The sequence below is a fragment of the Chamaea fasciata genome, unplaced genomic scaffold, assembly GCF_029207755.1.
Source record: "Chamaea fasciata isolate MVZ Bird 193981 ecotype frontalis unplaced genomic scaffold, bChaFas1.0.hap1 SCAF_5, whole genome shotgun sequence".
Taxonomy (NCBI): domain Eukaryota; kingdom Metazoa; phylum Chordata; class Aves; order Passeriformes; family Sylviidae; genus Chamaea; species Chamaea fasciata.
This window is the reverse complement of record NW_027094090.1, coordinates 32276118-32293639: the sequence shown is the minus strand read 5'-3', so window position 1 is coordinate 32293639 and position 17522 is coordinate 32276118. Positions and strand designations below refer to the sequence as shown.

General features: G+C 34.9%; 1 protein-coding gene across 3 annotated transcripts in view; it reads left to right on the top strand.

Annotated features, from left to right (window-relative positions):
- TAFA2 (TAFA chemokine like family member 2) overlaps positions 1-17522 on the top strand; it is a 201890-nt gene that overhangs the window by 174051 nt on the left and 10317 nt on the right. Inside the window, exons 6-7 of one of the 3 annotated variants that reach the window (XM_066183158.1) lie at positions 1204-1451; positions 7873-9594. The exons of 1 other annotated variant lie outside the window; for it this stretch is intronic. In XM_066183158.1, coding sequence (XP_066039255.1) covers positions 1204-1215 — 12 coding nt within the window. In that variant the 3' untranslated portion in view covers positions 1216-1451; positions 7873-9594. Of the gene's footprint in view, positions 1-1203; positions 1452-7872; positions 9595-17522 lie in introns of those variants that run through there. One more of the 3 variants, XM_066183156.1, reaches the window with a different exon arrangement.

Below are 17522 nucleotides of genomic sequence, written 5' to 3'. Positions count from 1 at the left end.
AAAATTACATTTCTGTAATTGATTGTCTTGCAGTCTTTTATGCCGCCATGCTGCAGTTCCACTATGGAGTTGTAATCACCATAAAGACCTCAAGAGGATATATCCTTGTCTGAATTGCAGCAGTTATTTGTTACAGAAAGTAAAATAAGGTTTATGTTTAAGTCCTCTTTTAATATGAAACAGTTGTCTGTAAATGAAACATTATGTTAATTTAAAATAATGCTACCATAAACTCAGTTCTCTACCAAGTTACAGAAACATGGAGAAAGCTAGGGTATGTTCAAAACAGTGGCATAACCTTTTGGAAGACAGTAATAATGAGTACATAGGAAAGACTAGTGAATCGGATTTGCCCTTGATGTAACTCATATGTCTTCATCAGCTGTTCACTATCATAACTGTCCCAGTGAGTTGTACCAATTAATTTTATTTTGTAAATGATCCAGTTCAAGGAAATATGAACACAGGACCATATTAAGTGGTTTCATACTATTCAAATATTTAGATATTTTATTTAAGCAAGAAATTATTGAAGTTTCAAGTTTAATCTTGTATGTTTCCAATAAACTGCAGCATGATATTTAAGTTAAATGGGTTAAGATAATAAAAGGAGAAAACTTAAAGAAATTTTGGTGATCTTTTCAAATGCTGTTTATCACTTTTTAGAATCAATCATTATTGGCAGGTTCAAAATCTCTCAAATATCTAGATAAAGAACTATCTGTCTGAATTGAATATTGTCTTTTGAAATGTGTCATCTGATATTTTATGGTGTTTCCTGTAACCTTCTATTTTTTTTAAAACTTTAAACATATATGAGAAGAACACACTCAAATCTTTCATTTTGAAGGAATTGTCTTCTGACTTCATGACTCCTTTCTGTACCACAGGTCTATGCATGAACTTATTCTCAAAGAACTTTTCACTTAATGTTTTGTCATACTTAAATGTTGCTGATATATTTTAAAGAATGAGTATAATCTATCAGTTTCTATTGCTTTTTGTCTTGAATTTGAGTATGTTTGGGTATTTTGAACACCATGAACTTTTCCTAAGAGAATTTTCTCTGGTTCTGAAATCTGTTTTTTTCGTCTAATTTTTTATTTTTCTTTTTAAGTATAAAAGATATTCCAACTATCCCAGTTTTGTCTTTTGTAACTAATTTCATAACAGTATAGTACTTGACATGTGTTTGTTTCTTAGGCAAACGTGTAAAACTCCTCAAGTCCGAATGGAGAAGTAGAGAAAGGAGGTTTCTGCTGTGCCTGATGACAATTTTTATTTTTTCCACACATAAAAACTATTCTGGCTCCACGTTGGAGCACTAGTTGTGATGAATCCTAGTCTTGGTCGGAGTCTAAGGAAGGGCCAGAACATTCGTTGAGGAATAAAGAGTCACACCTCTCCAGAAAATGTGTTCCAGCCCCGGTTTATTACTCACACAGCAGCAGGTGTGTACAAATACAGGTTTACATAGTATTAACAGGAATTGTTGTACCTTACTCCTCATTGCAGTTACTTAGTTTGCTGCAGACATTAAAGAATTGCAGCTTATTTGGGCAGAGTTTCTGGAGGGTGGTTGGAGAGACTCTGACTGCGCTCCTAAGCAGCTTCAGAGTGTTACTTAGATGCTTCTGGGAGCTTTAAGATGTCTTTCTTCACACACTTGACTTTCAAAGGTAGACCCAGTTGGTAAGCTTAAGTTGCTCACTCTCATGGGAAAACAAGAGATGCTCTGGAGAGCAGCACTTGGAAAAGAAATCCATCTTAATACGTTCAGTCTGGTGTGGCATCTGTCGTTGAAAGCTCAGTATCTCATACTGAATTACTTAAATTTCAGAAAAAAATCAGAAATGGCTATTTCCATTATAATCCTAAGAGAGGTTAGAAGTTTTCTGTCTATCCTAAAGCTGTGTTAAAGATAAACACCTTTATCATTTACAGGAACATGTGCTGTGCTCTTTTCCTTTACCTGCTTTTCTAGTCCTACCTTTCAGACTATTTGAAATGATTGGAAAGCTCACTTTTCATGTGAAAGATTTCCAAAGACTTTTAGTTTCAATTACAATTTTTAACACTGATTGTCTAGATCTTCACTTTACCACCAAAAACGTCCTGCTGAAAACCTTAAGAGCAATGGGAAATAAAGGAGCAGAGTTTTATTTCAAATGGCATTGGATGAAATGAGTTTTCAAAATTTTTGTCTCTCTATAATGGAAGCCCTAAGCACAGGAACTATCACAAGTGCAGTTCTGATTAGTCACTATACAATAAAATATGAAAGAATTATAAAGTTTTAGTGTCTCATGGTTATCAAAGACCTGGGAACCTTTTGAGTCATGTCCTGGGAAACACTCTTTTTAATTAATAAAATGAGCTAGTCATAGCTCCTGAAGGACAAGCTTGAGGATCTAGAATTCTAAATAGCTTAACAGGCTTGGGAACATGTTTAGATTAATACTTTTCATACTACAGTGCCTAAACTAAAACTAAGGGAACAATTTGAAGCTGTGTGTGTGCAAAATGAGTATGAGTCCTTAAATAAAAAGTTAGGTAGGATCAAAATTTTATAAACAGGAATGAAACATTTGATGACTTGAAAAAGTGTCTTCCAATAGGTAATGTCCTCTGAAGGTAATTGAATCTGTGCAGCTATCATTAAATATCTGTTTTCCAGACTGCTCGCAAGTTACTCAAATTTTGCCTTTCGTCATTAGCCCAAGTCAAAGAGCTGTCTGTAATACTAAAATAAGGGCCTGTGTCCTAATTATTGGTTCTCTCTTGAAGTTCCCTTGGAATGTGCTTGAGTCACTGCATTTCTCAGACTTTTGAAATGGTTCCTCCTGCCTCCAGAAACTTAGTTATTTAGCAATAAAGACCCAAACCCTCACCTACCTACTGTAAAGGGCCAATGTGTATAGGAGCCCTGTTCCAGAGAGGTTCTCAAAGTCTTTTTGTGCACTTTTCCCCAATTCATTGGAACATTAATTAAAGGATTATCCATCTGTGACAAAATTTTGAACCTGTCTTTTGTTAACATTTGAAAAGTACTTTGGATTATCACTGGTACAAGACAGTAGTACTAGAACAGAAGCATTTTCCAAGCTTTTAAGTTGAACTGTTTCAGTGAATGAACATACACAGGTGGCAGTGCACACTGTCATTTGCTTTCATAAGCCACGTAAGAATGATAGTGCATGGCAAACACACTGTATGGATTTTAAAGTTCCAGGAAATAGTGTTCTTCCATCTGTTCAAAAGATTCATTTCCAACCTTAACCTCATTCTCAGAGGGCATGAGGGGAAAAAATGCACTGGCAGATGTTTGTTTCTAGTTATATGGGCCCTTCTGTTTCTACACTTTAATATTTATATTAAGTTCTCACTGCCACAACAAAATCATTAATTTATAGAAAAAAATGACTGATATAGCCCTCATGAGTTCATTTCTTTTTAGGAAAGGTTTGCTAAAGAATCACTTTGTTCAAAATTTTTTAATTTTTTTGTGGTGTTTTGCATGCAGTATAGGAAAATACCACAATAAAGACACAAAATGGACAGAAATATACTGCATACAAAATAAGGCTGTTTTGGTATGGGATCCCTGTTTTTTCTCCATGACTTGGAGGCTAATCCATTGCTAGGCATTTCTTCAAGCCATTCCTTATGGCTTTAGTCATTCCCTGTATTTACCTTATCTTATGTTGGTCATTAAATAAATTTGTGAGACCCCTTTTATTTTTGCTTGACATCTCCATACCATTTTTTTCCCCCACAGTCTTTTAATATTTTAGAGAAAATTGGAGGGGGTGCCAAGATGACTTTGTCTCGTGAAATTCCACTTATCTCAGGGTGAGCTAATTGATTTCACAAAAAAATAATTTCCTTTCTGTGTCTCCTGTATCTCAGGAAAAAAAAAAGCAAAAAAAAAGCCTGAGTAGCTTAGATGACATAACCTGTGACTACACACAATCCTATCAGTTCTAATTAAAAAGAAAAAATCCTCTATTAAGTACTTTCTGTTTCTTTGGAGAAAATGTCGAACAGAGGGTCCATCCATGTGGACTCATCTGTCAAGGCAAGAAACAGTGGCTTAAAAAATCTACTTTTTCTGCATTTGCATTGATAGTCCTGTCTAAAAAGGCAAGTTGCTAACTTTCAAGTGCTTGACTTTGCAAACTCAAGAGCCAGTTTTCAATATGGATTTTTGTGTATGGTTTATGATAAACACAGAAAAAATTCAAAAAGCCAAAATTCAAAAAGTCAAAAAATAGTAATGTACAAGTTTTGTTATGAAACTTTCCAGAAAACACTTAATTTCAATAAACTATATATTGCTATGTATTTTATTCTAATATTATTTTATAATAATTAATTATGTGCCCAATTTTGGATGTAGAAGCTATTCTGTAGTTAGCTGAAGATTTGTGATATAGTTGTTTCTCTGAAGAAACAGAAGACATTCACTATACCTAGTTGTGGCTCTGTAACTTTGATGCTCAGGTGCCTGAATTTAGGGAGAAGTGCTTTACTATTCAAGGAATATTCTCTCAGCCATTCTTTTCATCCTGTAGTCTTTATTTTTCTTCTTTCCTCTTTTAAGGCAGAAGAAAGCCCAGGGTAAAAGTATCAGACTTTGTTTTTATTAAGAATCTATTCTAATGAAATAGACCATGTTATCTGCTGTATTCATCCACTGTGTGGATTTCACAGGTGAGGATATTTTTCACCCATTGTGAGCAGCACAGGAATGCAGGCTATCCAGAAAAATCTCTTGAGGCTGAAAAACTCTGGTGACTTTTCTAGTGTGATGTCATGAGATCTTTTTATCTCTGATCCTTTCTGCATTACCCTGGCAAGAATATTTTACCCAAAAACTGAGTCTGTTCTGAACATTTAGGGAGCAGAATAATGTGGAAATCTTCAGGTGCATTTAATTATATATTGTTGTGTTAAAATAAAATGAGTCCTCATACAATTACAGCCAATTTACAGCAGCCACTCACTAATTTAAATTAAAAAGTCTGCAACTGCAGAGTAATTATGCTTTAATTGCATATTTATGACAAGAAAATGAAGAGACTAATGCAGTGTATTTATGATATAACAATGATGTGAAAAAATTTATTAGTATAAAGAGAGTAATTCCATTCCCAGAATGAACAAATTAATTCAAATCAACACCTAGGATGCTAAAGGATGTTCATGTACTTTTTAAATGTATATTGTTAATTTTCCATACATATTAATTATTAACTGAAAACTTGATTTGCATCTATTCAAGGTGTTACTGTTCTCTAAGGATTTTAAATATCAGACACATATTGTTATTGGTCCCTCTTTTCCTATGAGGGCCTTTGGCACAATAACTTAATACCTTACTTCCCAGACACTTAAATCAAATAGCATTTACTATATCCAAAATTAAGCATTTCTGTGAATACCATCACTAGGTATTAGCTAAAATTTTATTACTTCTTTATGAAACTGCCTTTAATAACCAAGAGATTTAGTCACACCTTATTGGGTATGGTGTATGAATATATAATTTCCATTAATGTTGTGCAATCTATGCTTGAACATAAGAAGCATTAACATCGTACACAAACGCAAATGTGGACCACTATATGTATATATATGTGTCGGTCAGTGACCTGATATACAGCAGAAATTTGAATGGATATCTGCTTTTTTCTTATTTAAATCACCTATTTAATTTATGTGACAGTGTATATTGTTTTAATAGGGATATTTTCACCACAATGTTGTAGTGCTAGGTGGGGGGAGCAGATAGGCCTGAATAGTAGCAGATTATGATTTTACTGAGTTTTCTTGTGACTGAAAATACTTTTGCACTTGCAAACAGCCATATAACTGAGCAGTCGTGTATGTGCAAAAATACCATTTTTGTTATCTGAGGTTTATCACATTAGCCCTCACATGGTAGATCTGGGTGTAATAGAAATAATACATCACAGGATAGTTGAGGTTGGAAGGCAGCTCTGAAAGTGCCACCCCCTGACTCAAGCAGAGCAATCTAAAACCAGTTAAGACCAGACAGCTTTTGAATATTTTCAAGAATGGAGCCCACAATCTCCCTGGGCAATATGTGCTAGCTCTCAGCCACCCTCACAGTAAAAAACTTTTTTCCTGAGAGGCAACTGCCTGTGTTTGCTTGTTCTCAGTTTCTTGTCCTGCTGCTGGGCACCACTTAAAAAGTGTCTGGCTCCATTTTCTTGGCATCCTTTCTTCACATATTTGTACACATTGATGAGATCCCCCCTCAGCCTTCTCTTCTCCAGGTTGCAGTTCCAATGCTCTCAGCCTTTTCTCATATGAGATGCTCCTGTGTCTTATTTGCCTTAGTGGCTCTTTCCTGGATAGACAGATAGGTAGACATAGATATAGCTATAGCTATATATGTAGAGACATGTATTGCAAATGAAGCTAATAAAATTCCAGCTGCAGATAGTTTCAGAAGATGTGTATTTTACATTGTGTAGCTCAGTGGCACCTGGTTCCATAAGCAGAATTCCAGCTTGCTACAATAAAGCAAAAAAATAAATAACAATAGGATGGTGCATCAGCCTTTTGAGCTTTGGTGCAGGGCACAGAAATATGTTGCCTGACTTTTAAATTAATTCTTTATTATTTTTTCAGGCAATCTTCCACTTTAGAAGGGGCCACATGAGGCTGTTTCCAGCAGCAAGACCAAAGCAAAATAAAAGCAGTGTCATAAATAAGCCTGTGTATCATAAAAATCACAAAGCACAATTTTATTATTGCCTTAAGTGCTGTTCCTAGAAACAACTCTGTTGAGAAGGCAAACTGAAGTAATGAACTCCTTGAACAGTCTGTTTAATATTCTGTTTGTTCTACGTTTATGCTCTGCAGAGCTGACAAGAGCTGTATGCAAACAGATTTTCTGAGGGCAAAAGAATGTTTCATCATTAAGGAGCATGACCCATCTCTCTGTGATCAAAATGAAAAGCATATGCCCCTTGATGTCATAAAGTGTTGTGACCATTCCAATGAGTTGTTCCTCAAGCCTTGGGACATTTCCCCCTGACACAGTTTGATATTAAAAGGTTACGTGATGATTAATTGTATCCACTGACACAGCAGAAATATTCCTCAAAGTTATGTTTCTTTGATATGACAGATTTTTTTCTTTTAAAGTTTAAAATCCAAAGCAGTTAGAGGGAAAGTCCAATTATTGTGAAATGCTTTGTCCCCCACTCTTTCTTTGTGGTCCTTCTGTTTCCCTCTTGTTTCATGTTAGGCTGGGTGAAAACATTCTAAATGAAATACTTGGTAATTTTTTACTTTGTGAATAACAGGATCTCCATCTCTTGTGAACTTGTGCATGATTTTTTTCCTGTTTTTCCACTAAGTGAATATTGCTTGCTAAGATACATTAAGCCTTTAAAAGCACATGGCCTTTTCTAACCTAAAGGATTCTAGGATGTTATGATTGTTTTGTAAAGATGCATGTAAAGAATGGAAGTATACAGCTCTAGTATGAGTAACTGTATACTTAATGGCTAACATTTAGAAAGCATTAAAAACCAACAACAAAAGAAGAATAACAGAAAACAGATATTTGTGGCTTGGCAATTCATGATTTTATTATATTTTTAGACATGGCCACATTTCAATTTCTCCTTGTGAAATCCTACTGCCACAAAGCACTTAAACACACAAATTTAAGTTGGGTAGCAATACCATCTAATACCATCAGGGTTTGTTCCCTTACATAAAAACAATTGAAAGAGCTTTGCTGGACAGAGATCTTACACCTCAGTTTCCAGTACTTTGGAAGTAGATTCACTATGTCCAGTTTTGATTTTCTGATTTTCTTTTTCTTTACAGGTAACCCGATAGCTAAAGACAAATCAAACCAGTCTCAAGGCTGATAACATTAAATACAAAACACAGGAATTTCATTCCTCTAGGCAATCCTTGAAGTGAAATTTTGTATGGTTGGTGTGTATCCTTCAGAATCAATTGTTTCAATGAGAAGCTGGCTTGTAATCAGCAACAGCCTTGAGATCAAAACTACTGGAAAGTTATTTTGAACTTCTGTGTCACAAATATTTCAACTGATTGAACTGTGTACACTTGTAAAATTGCACTTGCTGAGGAATTTCCAGCTGTAATCACAAGCTAATATTCTAAAGGTGCAGAAAAGCAGCAAACTTTTGGGTTCTTCGTTGCAGATCAGTGGCTTTTCATTTTGAAGAAGTCAACCTCTGAAATGTATTGGATCCTTCACTCTAAAATGATCCTTGGTCCACTGTTCAGATTGCTGGTGGGACTGCGCACTGCTTTAATTAAATTTCTGTTGCAGAAATTGTCGTCTGGCATGGCGCAGTTTTAGACATTTTTATTTGTGTTCTAATCTTGCAGCTCTCAAAGGTACATATTTCAACATCTTGAAGTTGCTTTCTTATAGGAATGGAATTATATATCCATTGTTAATAATTATTGTTGACAAGTAATAGTTATCTGAATACATCAGTCATATTAGAATGTATAGTCAGGTTGACATGTTTCCCTAAGGCTAACCAACTACTGCAGATTAACAGTTAAAGAAAGTAGTGGTCAAAACTCAATTACCACTTCCATTATAAGGCATTTTATATCTCTAATATATATACATTTCCATTTAGTTTGAAGGAAATGGGTGTTCCCAATATGTACTTTACTTTCTTAACCTTTAATTCATTTAAATTGATGGTAAGCAGTCAATTACACTATTTCATCCCTTTTTTATAAAGGTAGGCAGGGATGTAAATGAGTTTTGCAATTATGATATTGGATGGTAATCATTCAGAATTTTTGTCTTTTTATTAAAAAATAAAATCTCTTGCTTGAACCTAAGTACTGATGGATGCTTATGTAGATGTCTGTTCAGTCTGTTTGCCATAAAGGAAAAAATTCTTAGTGCTCTCCCAGTTTTACACTTCATGGGTATTTTGCTTGCTTAGAGTCATCCAATTCATATCTGGGTTTTTTTTGTTAGAAATTCTTGAAGTTTGTAATGTGTTGTTACATGAAAAAGATCCTCAATATTTAAAGGCCTTAAGCATCTTTGAGCTTTTTTCTAAGTTATTACAGAATGTATAATTTTATACTCCATTTAATGTATATTGTACCATCTGTAATGTTGATACAAAAGACATTTGGCAATTCCTTGTAGTGACACTGCATAAACATACTGATTAGAGAAATTTTTGACTGTATGCTTTGGTGAATTGAAATGAAAGCGACACACACTTAATGGTAGTCAAAAATACATATCAATAAGCTTGTTTAAGTCCTGAGCGGTTACCAAACACAGCAAACAAACAAACAAAAAAGAAAAAGGTGAAAACATATATATATAAAAAAAAGAAATAGAAGGAAATGGTTTAATGATTACAAGCCACTGACATGGCTAGTTTAGTTATATATTAAGTTCCATGATGGATGAACACCCTGGCGTGCTCTACCTGTAACTGCAGCCCCTGCTGTTCCAAAACCATTTCATTACTTCTGCTGTATTATTGCACAGGAGAGCTTAAATAAAATAAATGACTGTTGGGAATAAAACTGAGAAGTATATTCTATCATTCTGCTGGGAAATAATAAAAAGTACGTTGACAGAAAAAGATCTTATTTTCTGATTAAAATTTAATTAGAATAAACCGTTTGTAGCAGAAAGTAGGTCTCTTGGTAATTTAGGACGGATTAGTAATATATGGATTCGTGCTAAGAGGTTCAGGACAGAGGGTAGCATCTTAAAGAGGTTGGTTGGGACACTGCAAAGTGTAAATGTGCTGTTTTGTAAAATCTGAATATGACCTCTATTTGGTCGAAAATCTATATCATGCTTCTCAATACTTGTTTTCTTTGTTTCCTTGTTGTTAAACAGCTCTGAAAATACTGTATTAAATACAAGTGTAACTAACACATGCATACCAATAAATGAAAATAAATGGATTTTCAAATATGCTGAATAGATTCTCTGCAGTAGATTAATGTTGTGACTATTCGTAGCAAGTGAATAAAATTGTAATATAAAATAGAGTTCCCTGTATGGATGTGAGCATTGGAGATCTGTTTACTCATGGAACAAAATAATTTTTTAGCAAATAAGAATCTCAAAAGTTATATTAATATTATATTTCTTCAGTAGAGCAGAGAATATTTCCCACCACTTTGAAATGTGCTTTTTGATTGGAACTAATACTATGGGAAATTCTGGTGACTGTACTGTTGTTTTCAGGTCAGATTGAATAAATTTTTTTCTTCACATAATGTGAATCCTGAAAAATTTTCATTTAGATGTTTTAAGCAGCAACAAGACATGGTAGACAATCCTGAAAAAGTAATGTTTCAGGTTAATTTGTGGAACTGTTTAAAAGAAAAGAAAAAAGAAAGCCAGTTAGTCAGATCTGCTTGAGCACCTTGAAGCGAGCTGGGAACCACAGTTCAGGTATCCACAGTGCAGGTTTAATGCTCCTTTGAAAATGGAGTACAGGTGACTGGATCAGCTATATGCATTCATGTAGGCATATGAATTGCTTCAATTAATCATTTAGTCCTATACTACTTTCTAGATTGTTTCATCTGATTGCAAAAATGATCAGGCGTTATGATCAGAGGGTTACTCTTTGAATCAAGTAATCATCAAGAACTTTGAACTGCAGAATAGGAAGTTCTGCAGCTCCAAGTGGCAGTGCATTGAGAGGGAAGGAAAAATCACTGCTTTGTTCATACATCTCACTGTTAAATGTATTGGATCAGTACAACAAAGCCCAAAAGGAAGCCCTGATATGAATCTAAATGAAAAAAAATTCATATCAGATAAAATGAATCTAAAATAAAGCTTAAAAACATTCAGGTTCTAGATCTTGGTTGTATTTGGTTTATTGGTCATTATGAATGTTAACCTTCAAACAACACTGCTGCACTGTTACTACCGATAAATACACCTATTGTGCTCTATGTTTTCAATTTTTGTATTTATCCTGTGTCTTTTAAATCTTGACTCCTTCAGCCCTGCCTAAAAATGTTACTGGTGTAGTATTTCAGTACTTCATCAAACCAATGCAGCTCTGTTTTGTGTAGAATCTGTATGTTTTAAGAGCGCATCAGATAAATTTACTTTGAAAGTAAAGAATCTGATAGAAAGTATTTTAATTTGTTTGTTTTCATAAAAATATATGCAGGGAATTTTTTGCTGATTATAATTGTACAGCTGGCTTTTATAATTTCTAGGTAATGCATGAATGTCTGTAACAACAAAACAGAAATATGCGATTGGCATCCTTTTTTGTTGATTTATTGCCTCCTCCTTCATGCCTCAAATTTTACACATCTGTTGTTAACCAATCTATTGGAAAGGAAAATGCGCACAGTTTTGGTTTGCAGGAGAACTGTTGCCTTAATTTCTAGCTTCTTTTTGCCAAAAGTTAGATAGCTCTGCATCAAACCTGTCACACCTGAACAATCTGATGCCATTAAATGATTTCTCATGCATTCAATGGTCTAAAATTGAAATATAAGAATTTCCTAATCACTTTGTCTTTATAACACAATTTGTATCCTGATAAGCTTTTCTGTTTATTCTTTCACAAAATAAGCAAATATTTCCAGATTACATCCTTGGTCTTGTTTCTGTAATTCTGCAATTACATTTTTGGCCTTGTTTTCATGTACATTCTGTACACATTTCTTTTGTAACTGTTGGACACTACTTTACAGTATTTGCAAGTATTTTAGCAAAAATATGGCTGAGTTTTTGGCATGTTCTATATTCATCTGTACTACGGAAGAGGTAGTATATGAAAAAGCTGAATTTCCCACAACTTTGTTTTACCAGGTGAGATTACAAGTGTTGTTGATGTCTCTTTATCCAAAACTAATTTAAGACCATCTGGCAGGAGGGCCACTGATGGTGACACTGGGAACTCTGTGAATAGGACTCCAGGAGCCGAACAACTGTAGTACGGTTTCATCACCAGAGACGCAGGGTCTGGGGAAGTGGATCCAGCATGTGAGCACGGGTACAGTCAGCATCCTGATTCTGTGGCTTACGGGGTGACAGTACGACCTCAGACCTATTCTCTGGGTTGTAGGAAAGGTATGTCTCATGTCTCTGGGATTTTCTCCAAAGCCAGATGACAGAAATGGCAAGGCACCTGCGTGATTTAAGTGTGGTTCGTATAAGGCCTTCAGATGCAGGTGAATGTTCAGCATTTTGTTTAGAAAATTCTGATCCTAGCAGATTCATTAAAGTTCACATATCTCTATTAAGGTTAATGGTTAAAGAAACTACTCTTTATTTTCATTCTTTCCTTGCAAGTATACAGGTCAACCTGTGTAGCAAATGGAAGTAAAATCCAGTTATTCCTTGATAATAGATTTTCTTGATTAAATATCACTGATCACATCAATATTTGCTGTGACTGAAAGACTTGAAATAAATCTGGCTTTCTGTTTTGAAAACCAGTTTATTGCCCAACTAAATTAAATAGTTTGTGTAATAGAAATATTATTGCTTATATGTAACCCTAACAGCAAAACTTCTATATTAGCTCTTCAAATTATATATATATTCATAACTGTAAAATGTAAAATTTTCTTTAGATCCTCTATAACAGCAGGGGCATTTTTTTTTTCTGCTGAAACACTGAGGTAACTTAAGGACACTGTAGTTTGGGATTTATGGTTTTCACTGCTTCAGCTGCACAGCTGGGAAAACAACACATAAAAATACTTATGTTACTCACATTGCTGAGACATTTTTCTTGAGTATGAGGAATATGTAAAGTTTCAAGTTTACTCCATATGAGCATATTGTTGGAATCTCGAACTCTTTTCTTCTTCTGTCATAACCAACATGACAGAAACAGCCTTATGTCTTAGTATTTATATCAGAACTTACAAAATGCACACTACTTTAATCACTGTATCTCCATAGGAAGTAGATTTTTTTTGGTCTGTTTCCTCCTTCTGATTAATTACCGATGCCTTGTCATACGTGGGCACAGAGAATATAATCCTTACTATTACTGATTTAGAGTTTGTGCATCTTTTTCTTCTTTTTTATTTTGCTTTGGTCATTTTCTCATGTCCTGCAATCCAGTAAGTTCTTTCAAAACTCCAGTAATGATGAGAAAAGATTTTTAATAAATAGTGGCCTGGAACTGAACACAGGAGGGAAGAGAGAGAGATGATGTGTTTCTATAATTTCATCTTAGTTACTAGTTTTAACTATTCTTTCTAAGGAGAAGCATTTTTTTCTAACTATAAATGGACTGTGTTTCAATATGCTCTCTGATCATAAAGCTGATGAAATGGTTCTCTCTGTATGTCAGATTACCTCAGCAGAATTTACAAATGGAAGATGATGATTTTGCTAATGTCCATGGGCAGGTAGACATAATTTGGTCCCAGATGCTCTGCCTAATGTTCATGGCAAAAGTGACTCAAAAACAATGCCTCCATATGCCGTAATTGCTGGAATTATTTCTCAGGCATATTCCCTTGTCATCCCTCATATGTAGAACTCATTAGATTCCTAGTGGGAGAACATATGGAGAAGAGAAATGATGGAAAACATTATAAAACAGATTGTGTATTTAAATTTATATTATACAAGACCTCTGTGCACAGGCAAACTCAGCAGAGAAAGTTCAAACTCTTTCTTTCCAATTCATAAGGAAATTGACATTTATGGAGCTGATATCTCAGTGCATTCAAATCCACTTCTAGATGGTGGGTTAAAACCTGGGTTTAGGGAAAATAGTGGGAATTTTGCTGCTAATTTGAGGTCAACTCTGTATTTCCTACATTTTTCCAAGTGTTTACTTAAACTATAATTAAGATCTTTTCACTAATAGGAATGACTAGAAGTTTCACCCCTACAAGTCTGTTGTCAGGACCAGGCCTTTGGCCATGGGTTTGTGATTTCAGTGTCAACATAATGTCTTTAGTGAATACCATGTTTCTGTCTCACAAAAAATTTATTAATATTTCTTTCATCCAGCTCAGCTGTCTAATGGATGGGGATCGTATCCAGTGTGGAGATGTTTAAATGACTACTATTAGTTAATTATTTATCCTCTGTAGCAGTTAAATACAGCAAAAAATAAGCTAATCATACATTATTTCAAAGTATTATATGTGGATGGTTGGGATGCTTTTTTGGTTGCACTTAGGACTCTTTCCTGCTTTATGGTAATTTTTTTTCTGTTATTTTTTACTCAAGACTGACCATGAAACTGGTTTCAATAGGGAGCATTTGGGGTATTATAAAGTGCTCCTGCAGTAGCGTTGGGCACTAGTAGGAGCTACCCGTTGGAAAGGTGGGAGGTGGATAGATGTCTGTGACATCTGATGTCTATGACCTTAGTGCAGTGGCTGGTAAAATATGGCCTATCACCTAGAGAAAGTGTAGAAAGTGTTTCTAGAGAAACACGTCTGCCCAGCTCCTAAAGGAACAATTTTGGCAGGGTGTCTCTTATTACATGGAGCCAAATCCAATGTTATAATGAAATCAGTAGAGAAGGACATAAAGAAACTGTAGGGCATCTATTACAGTGTGGCTCTATAGGCCTTACAAATGTCTGATATGTCCATGGGATGTTCATCTAGGTCACTGCCTTTTTAAAAGAAGACAGAACATAGCTGTTTAAATAGTAACTGCAGTAGAGTTGTGTGTGTATTTGCTGGGCAATATGCCTTCCTAAAACCAAGATTTGGTCTCATGTTGTGATAGAGGGCCTCCAGAAGTTCAGATCCAACCCTCCTCCTTTGCTGCTGGAAATCAACTGTGTTATTATACTATTCTTCTAAGCCAGAGTCACACAGTATACTGCTGACAAGCTGAACCACTTGCCCTGCCCCTTTCAGAGCAGAGTAGTTACTCTGCCAAGCCTTAGCAGGAAGAAAAACCTGCATTACCACACATGTTTTTTTCTTAATACTGACAGCCTTGATTGCTCTCTGGATTTTTTCCTGACAACTACCGGAAAAATGTTTGTTATTAGGTGAAAATGTAATTTTTTTTTTATTTTGCACCAGTCTGAACATCACACTTAAAAGATATATTTTTCAGTTTCTTATATGTTTATCCTATTATGATTTATTCATTTGTGCTATATATATATTAGTCTGTCTGTCAGCTGCTGGTGGCACCTTTTAAAATAGTGTCATCCATTAGTGATTTTTTAATCACTGCAGGAAAATGGTCATTGGGTGGTAAGTCTTTCATCAGCACGTTGTGGTATTTCCATTCTCTCAGTACGTGCATGAGAAACTAGATGATGAAGTAGTAAAAGAGCCTTGAAAATGTACTGATTTTATTAATCTCAGGCAAATAGACCTTGATTAGTGAAGGAAGTTATAGCTCCTCTGTGTAAGACTGTGTTCCATCATTCAGAATATCTAGCCCTCTGCTTTGATTCAAATTTGATTATAAGAAATTTGGGCAGTAGTAATATCGATATAAAAGATTAATAGCAACTTGAAAGATGGATCCTTAAGTATTGATGTATGCTGTCAAGTATCCAGCACATTTCAAATCACGGGCTTTATCTAATGCTCCTAATGGACAGGGAAAGTAGCAAGTATTTTCCACATTTTTATGTCTTTGGAAGGAAATACAGACATACCAGAAGACTGGCAGCTGAAGTGCTCACTGTAATTCAGTTAATGATGTGTTTATTGCTCAAATCCATATAGCTTGGATCTTACCTCACCTTTTGTTAAAGCATGTAACATAAGGACCTTAAACCAATTGATTTCTGCAATTAGCAGTTCTGAAAGGAAACACAAATGCAAGTTCAAGACTGTTTATTCCTGGGTTAACTCTACTGTCTTTAGTGAAGTTATTCTCCAGGTAAATCTAGTCTTAACATTCTAGATAAATAGTTCAAAAATTAAGCTGCAGTTAATTTGAAGACTTACATTAATGGGCATGTGAAACTTCAAGGGCTTGGGTAAGAATAAAAAAAAGGTGACAGAAAATTTAGGTTTCTTTTACTGCTTCACTAGATTTCATATTGTTATATACTTGTGGGAATTATGGTTCTGGTCCCACCTACAACAGAGAAATACGTGAAATTCAGTCCTGGTCTTATTCCTGCCATGAAATAAATACCAAAGTCAGTTTATGAATGTCATTTTGGCACAAAATGTTTCTTCTCAAAACTCCAGTGTGAGGTCTCTGTTCATCTTCAATCCTGAGCATCTTAAATTCTGAAAATAGAACTTTCTGGAAACTTTGCTGATGACTGAAGCGCCTTATGGACTTCTGCTGAGGTTTGCATTTCATACTGACTACGTGTGCCAGCTGTTCCAAAAACTGTGTCATCGGTTCAAACTCATGCATCTCACTTTTTTGTTGATCACTATAGTAAAAAATATGCTTTATAAATAGTCTTTAAATTTGATGTATCTGATAATTTGCAGCAATTCCAAAATGGTATTTCTTACTTTATTTCAAACTTGTAAATGATTCAAATATCACGAACAGTAATAAACTCGGTCAACTCATTCACAATAAAGAAATGTGATGCCTTAAGCTACTTTTACCAGTCAGAATATTGTCAAGGTGACCTTTCATGCTGTTTCAATTGCATAGCCTTGCCATTATTTAACTATTAGAATGATGGAAAGCTTGCACTTTGCTGTTTGAGTGCCAACATTTCTAGACATGGGGACCTGAAGGAATGGAACCACTGAGAGGCTATAATAAATGTGCCACATTAAGGAGTTAAGGATAAGCAGCCAAAGAAAGACTAAACCTGGTGCAGCAAAGCAGCTGCAGTCTGGTCTTGAGAACTAAAAATCCATTTGCAATGCTTCCTAGAATCCTAATATCTGCTGCTGGTGTCAAGTCATTAATAATAAGTCATTTTTCCTGCACTGTGTCTCGACCGGCAATTGTTGAAATGTACATGAAAAATGCAGCTTCTGGATTGCTATTAAAACTCCTCTCAAATTTAAATATTAATGAGATAAATGCCATTTTACATTATTACTTTCCATTTTAAAAGAAAAAAAAATTGTTTGTTTTAAAACGTTTACATATTTATATATACAAATAGAAGTAGCTAGAAAAAAATAGTAATAATAGTAAAAAATCTGTCCATACGAATGTTGAAATGTAGTTATTTCATGACTTTATGATTAGATGTATTCTGTCTACATGAAGCTTGACTCATGTTGACAGAAAGCAAAATCATCAGAAAGATGTGGCTGTTGAAAAACCTTTTGTCTTTACAATGCTGTTGGAGGAGAATGAACATCACAAGACTATGGGAGCTGTGTAAAAAGCAGAACAGAAGAAGGTTTCTTTTTCCATCAGCGGTTAGGTGATTTATATACATGACTCTCATTAACATTAAAGGAAGTTATCTGCCTCATTTTTTATGAGCCTGATGTGAAGTTAATGGCAGTCTTCCTATTGTCTCTAGTGGGCTGTGGATCAACCAGTATGTGCACAAATGGGTTTGGTTGAAATATTG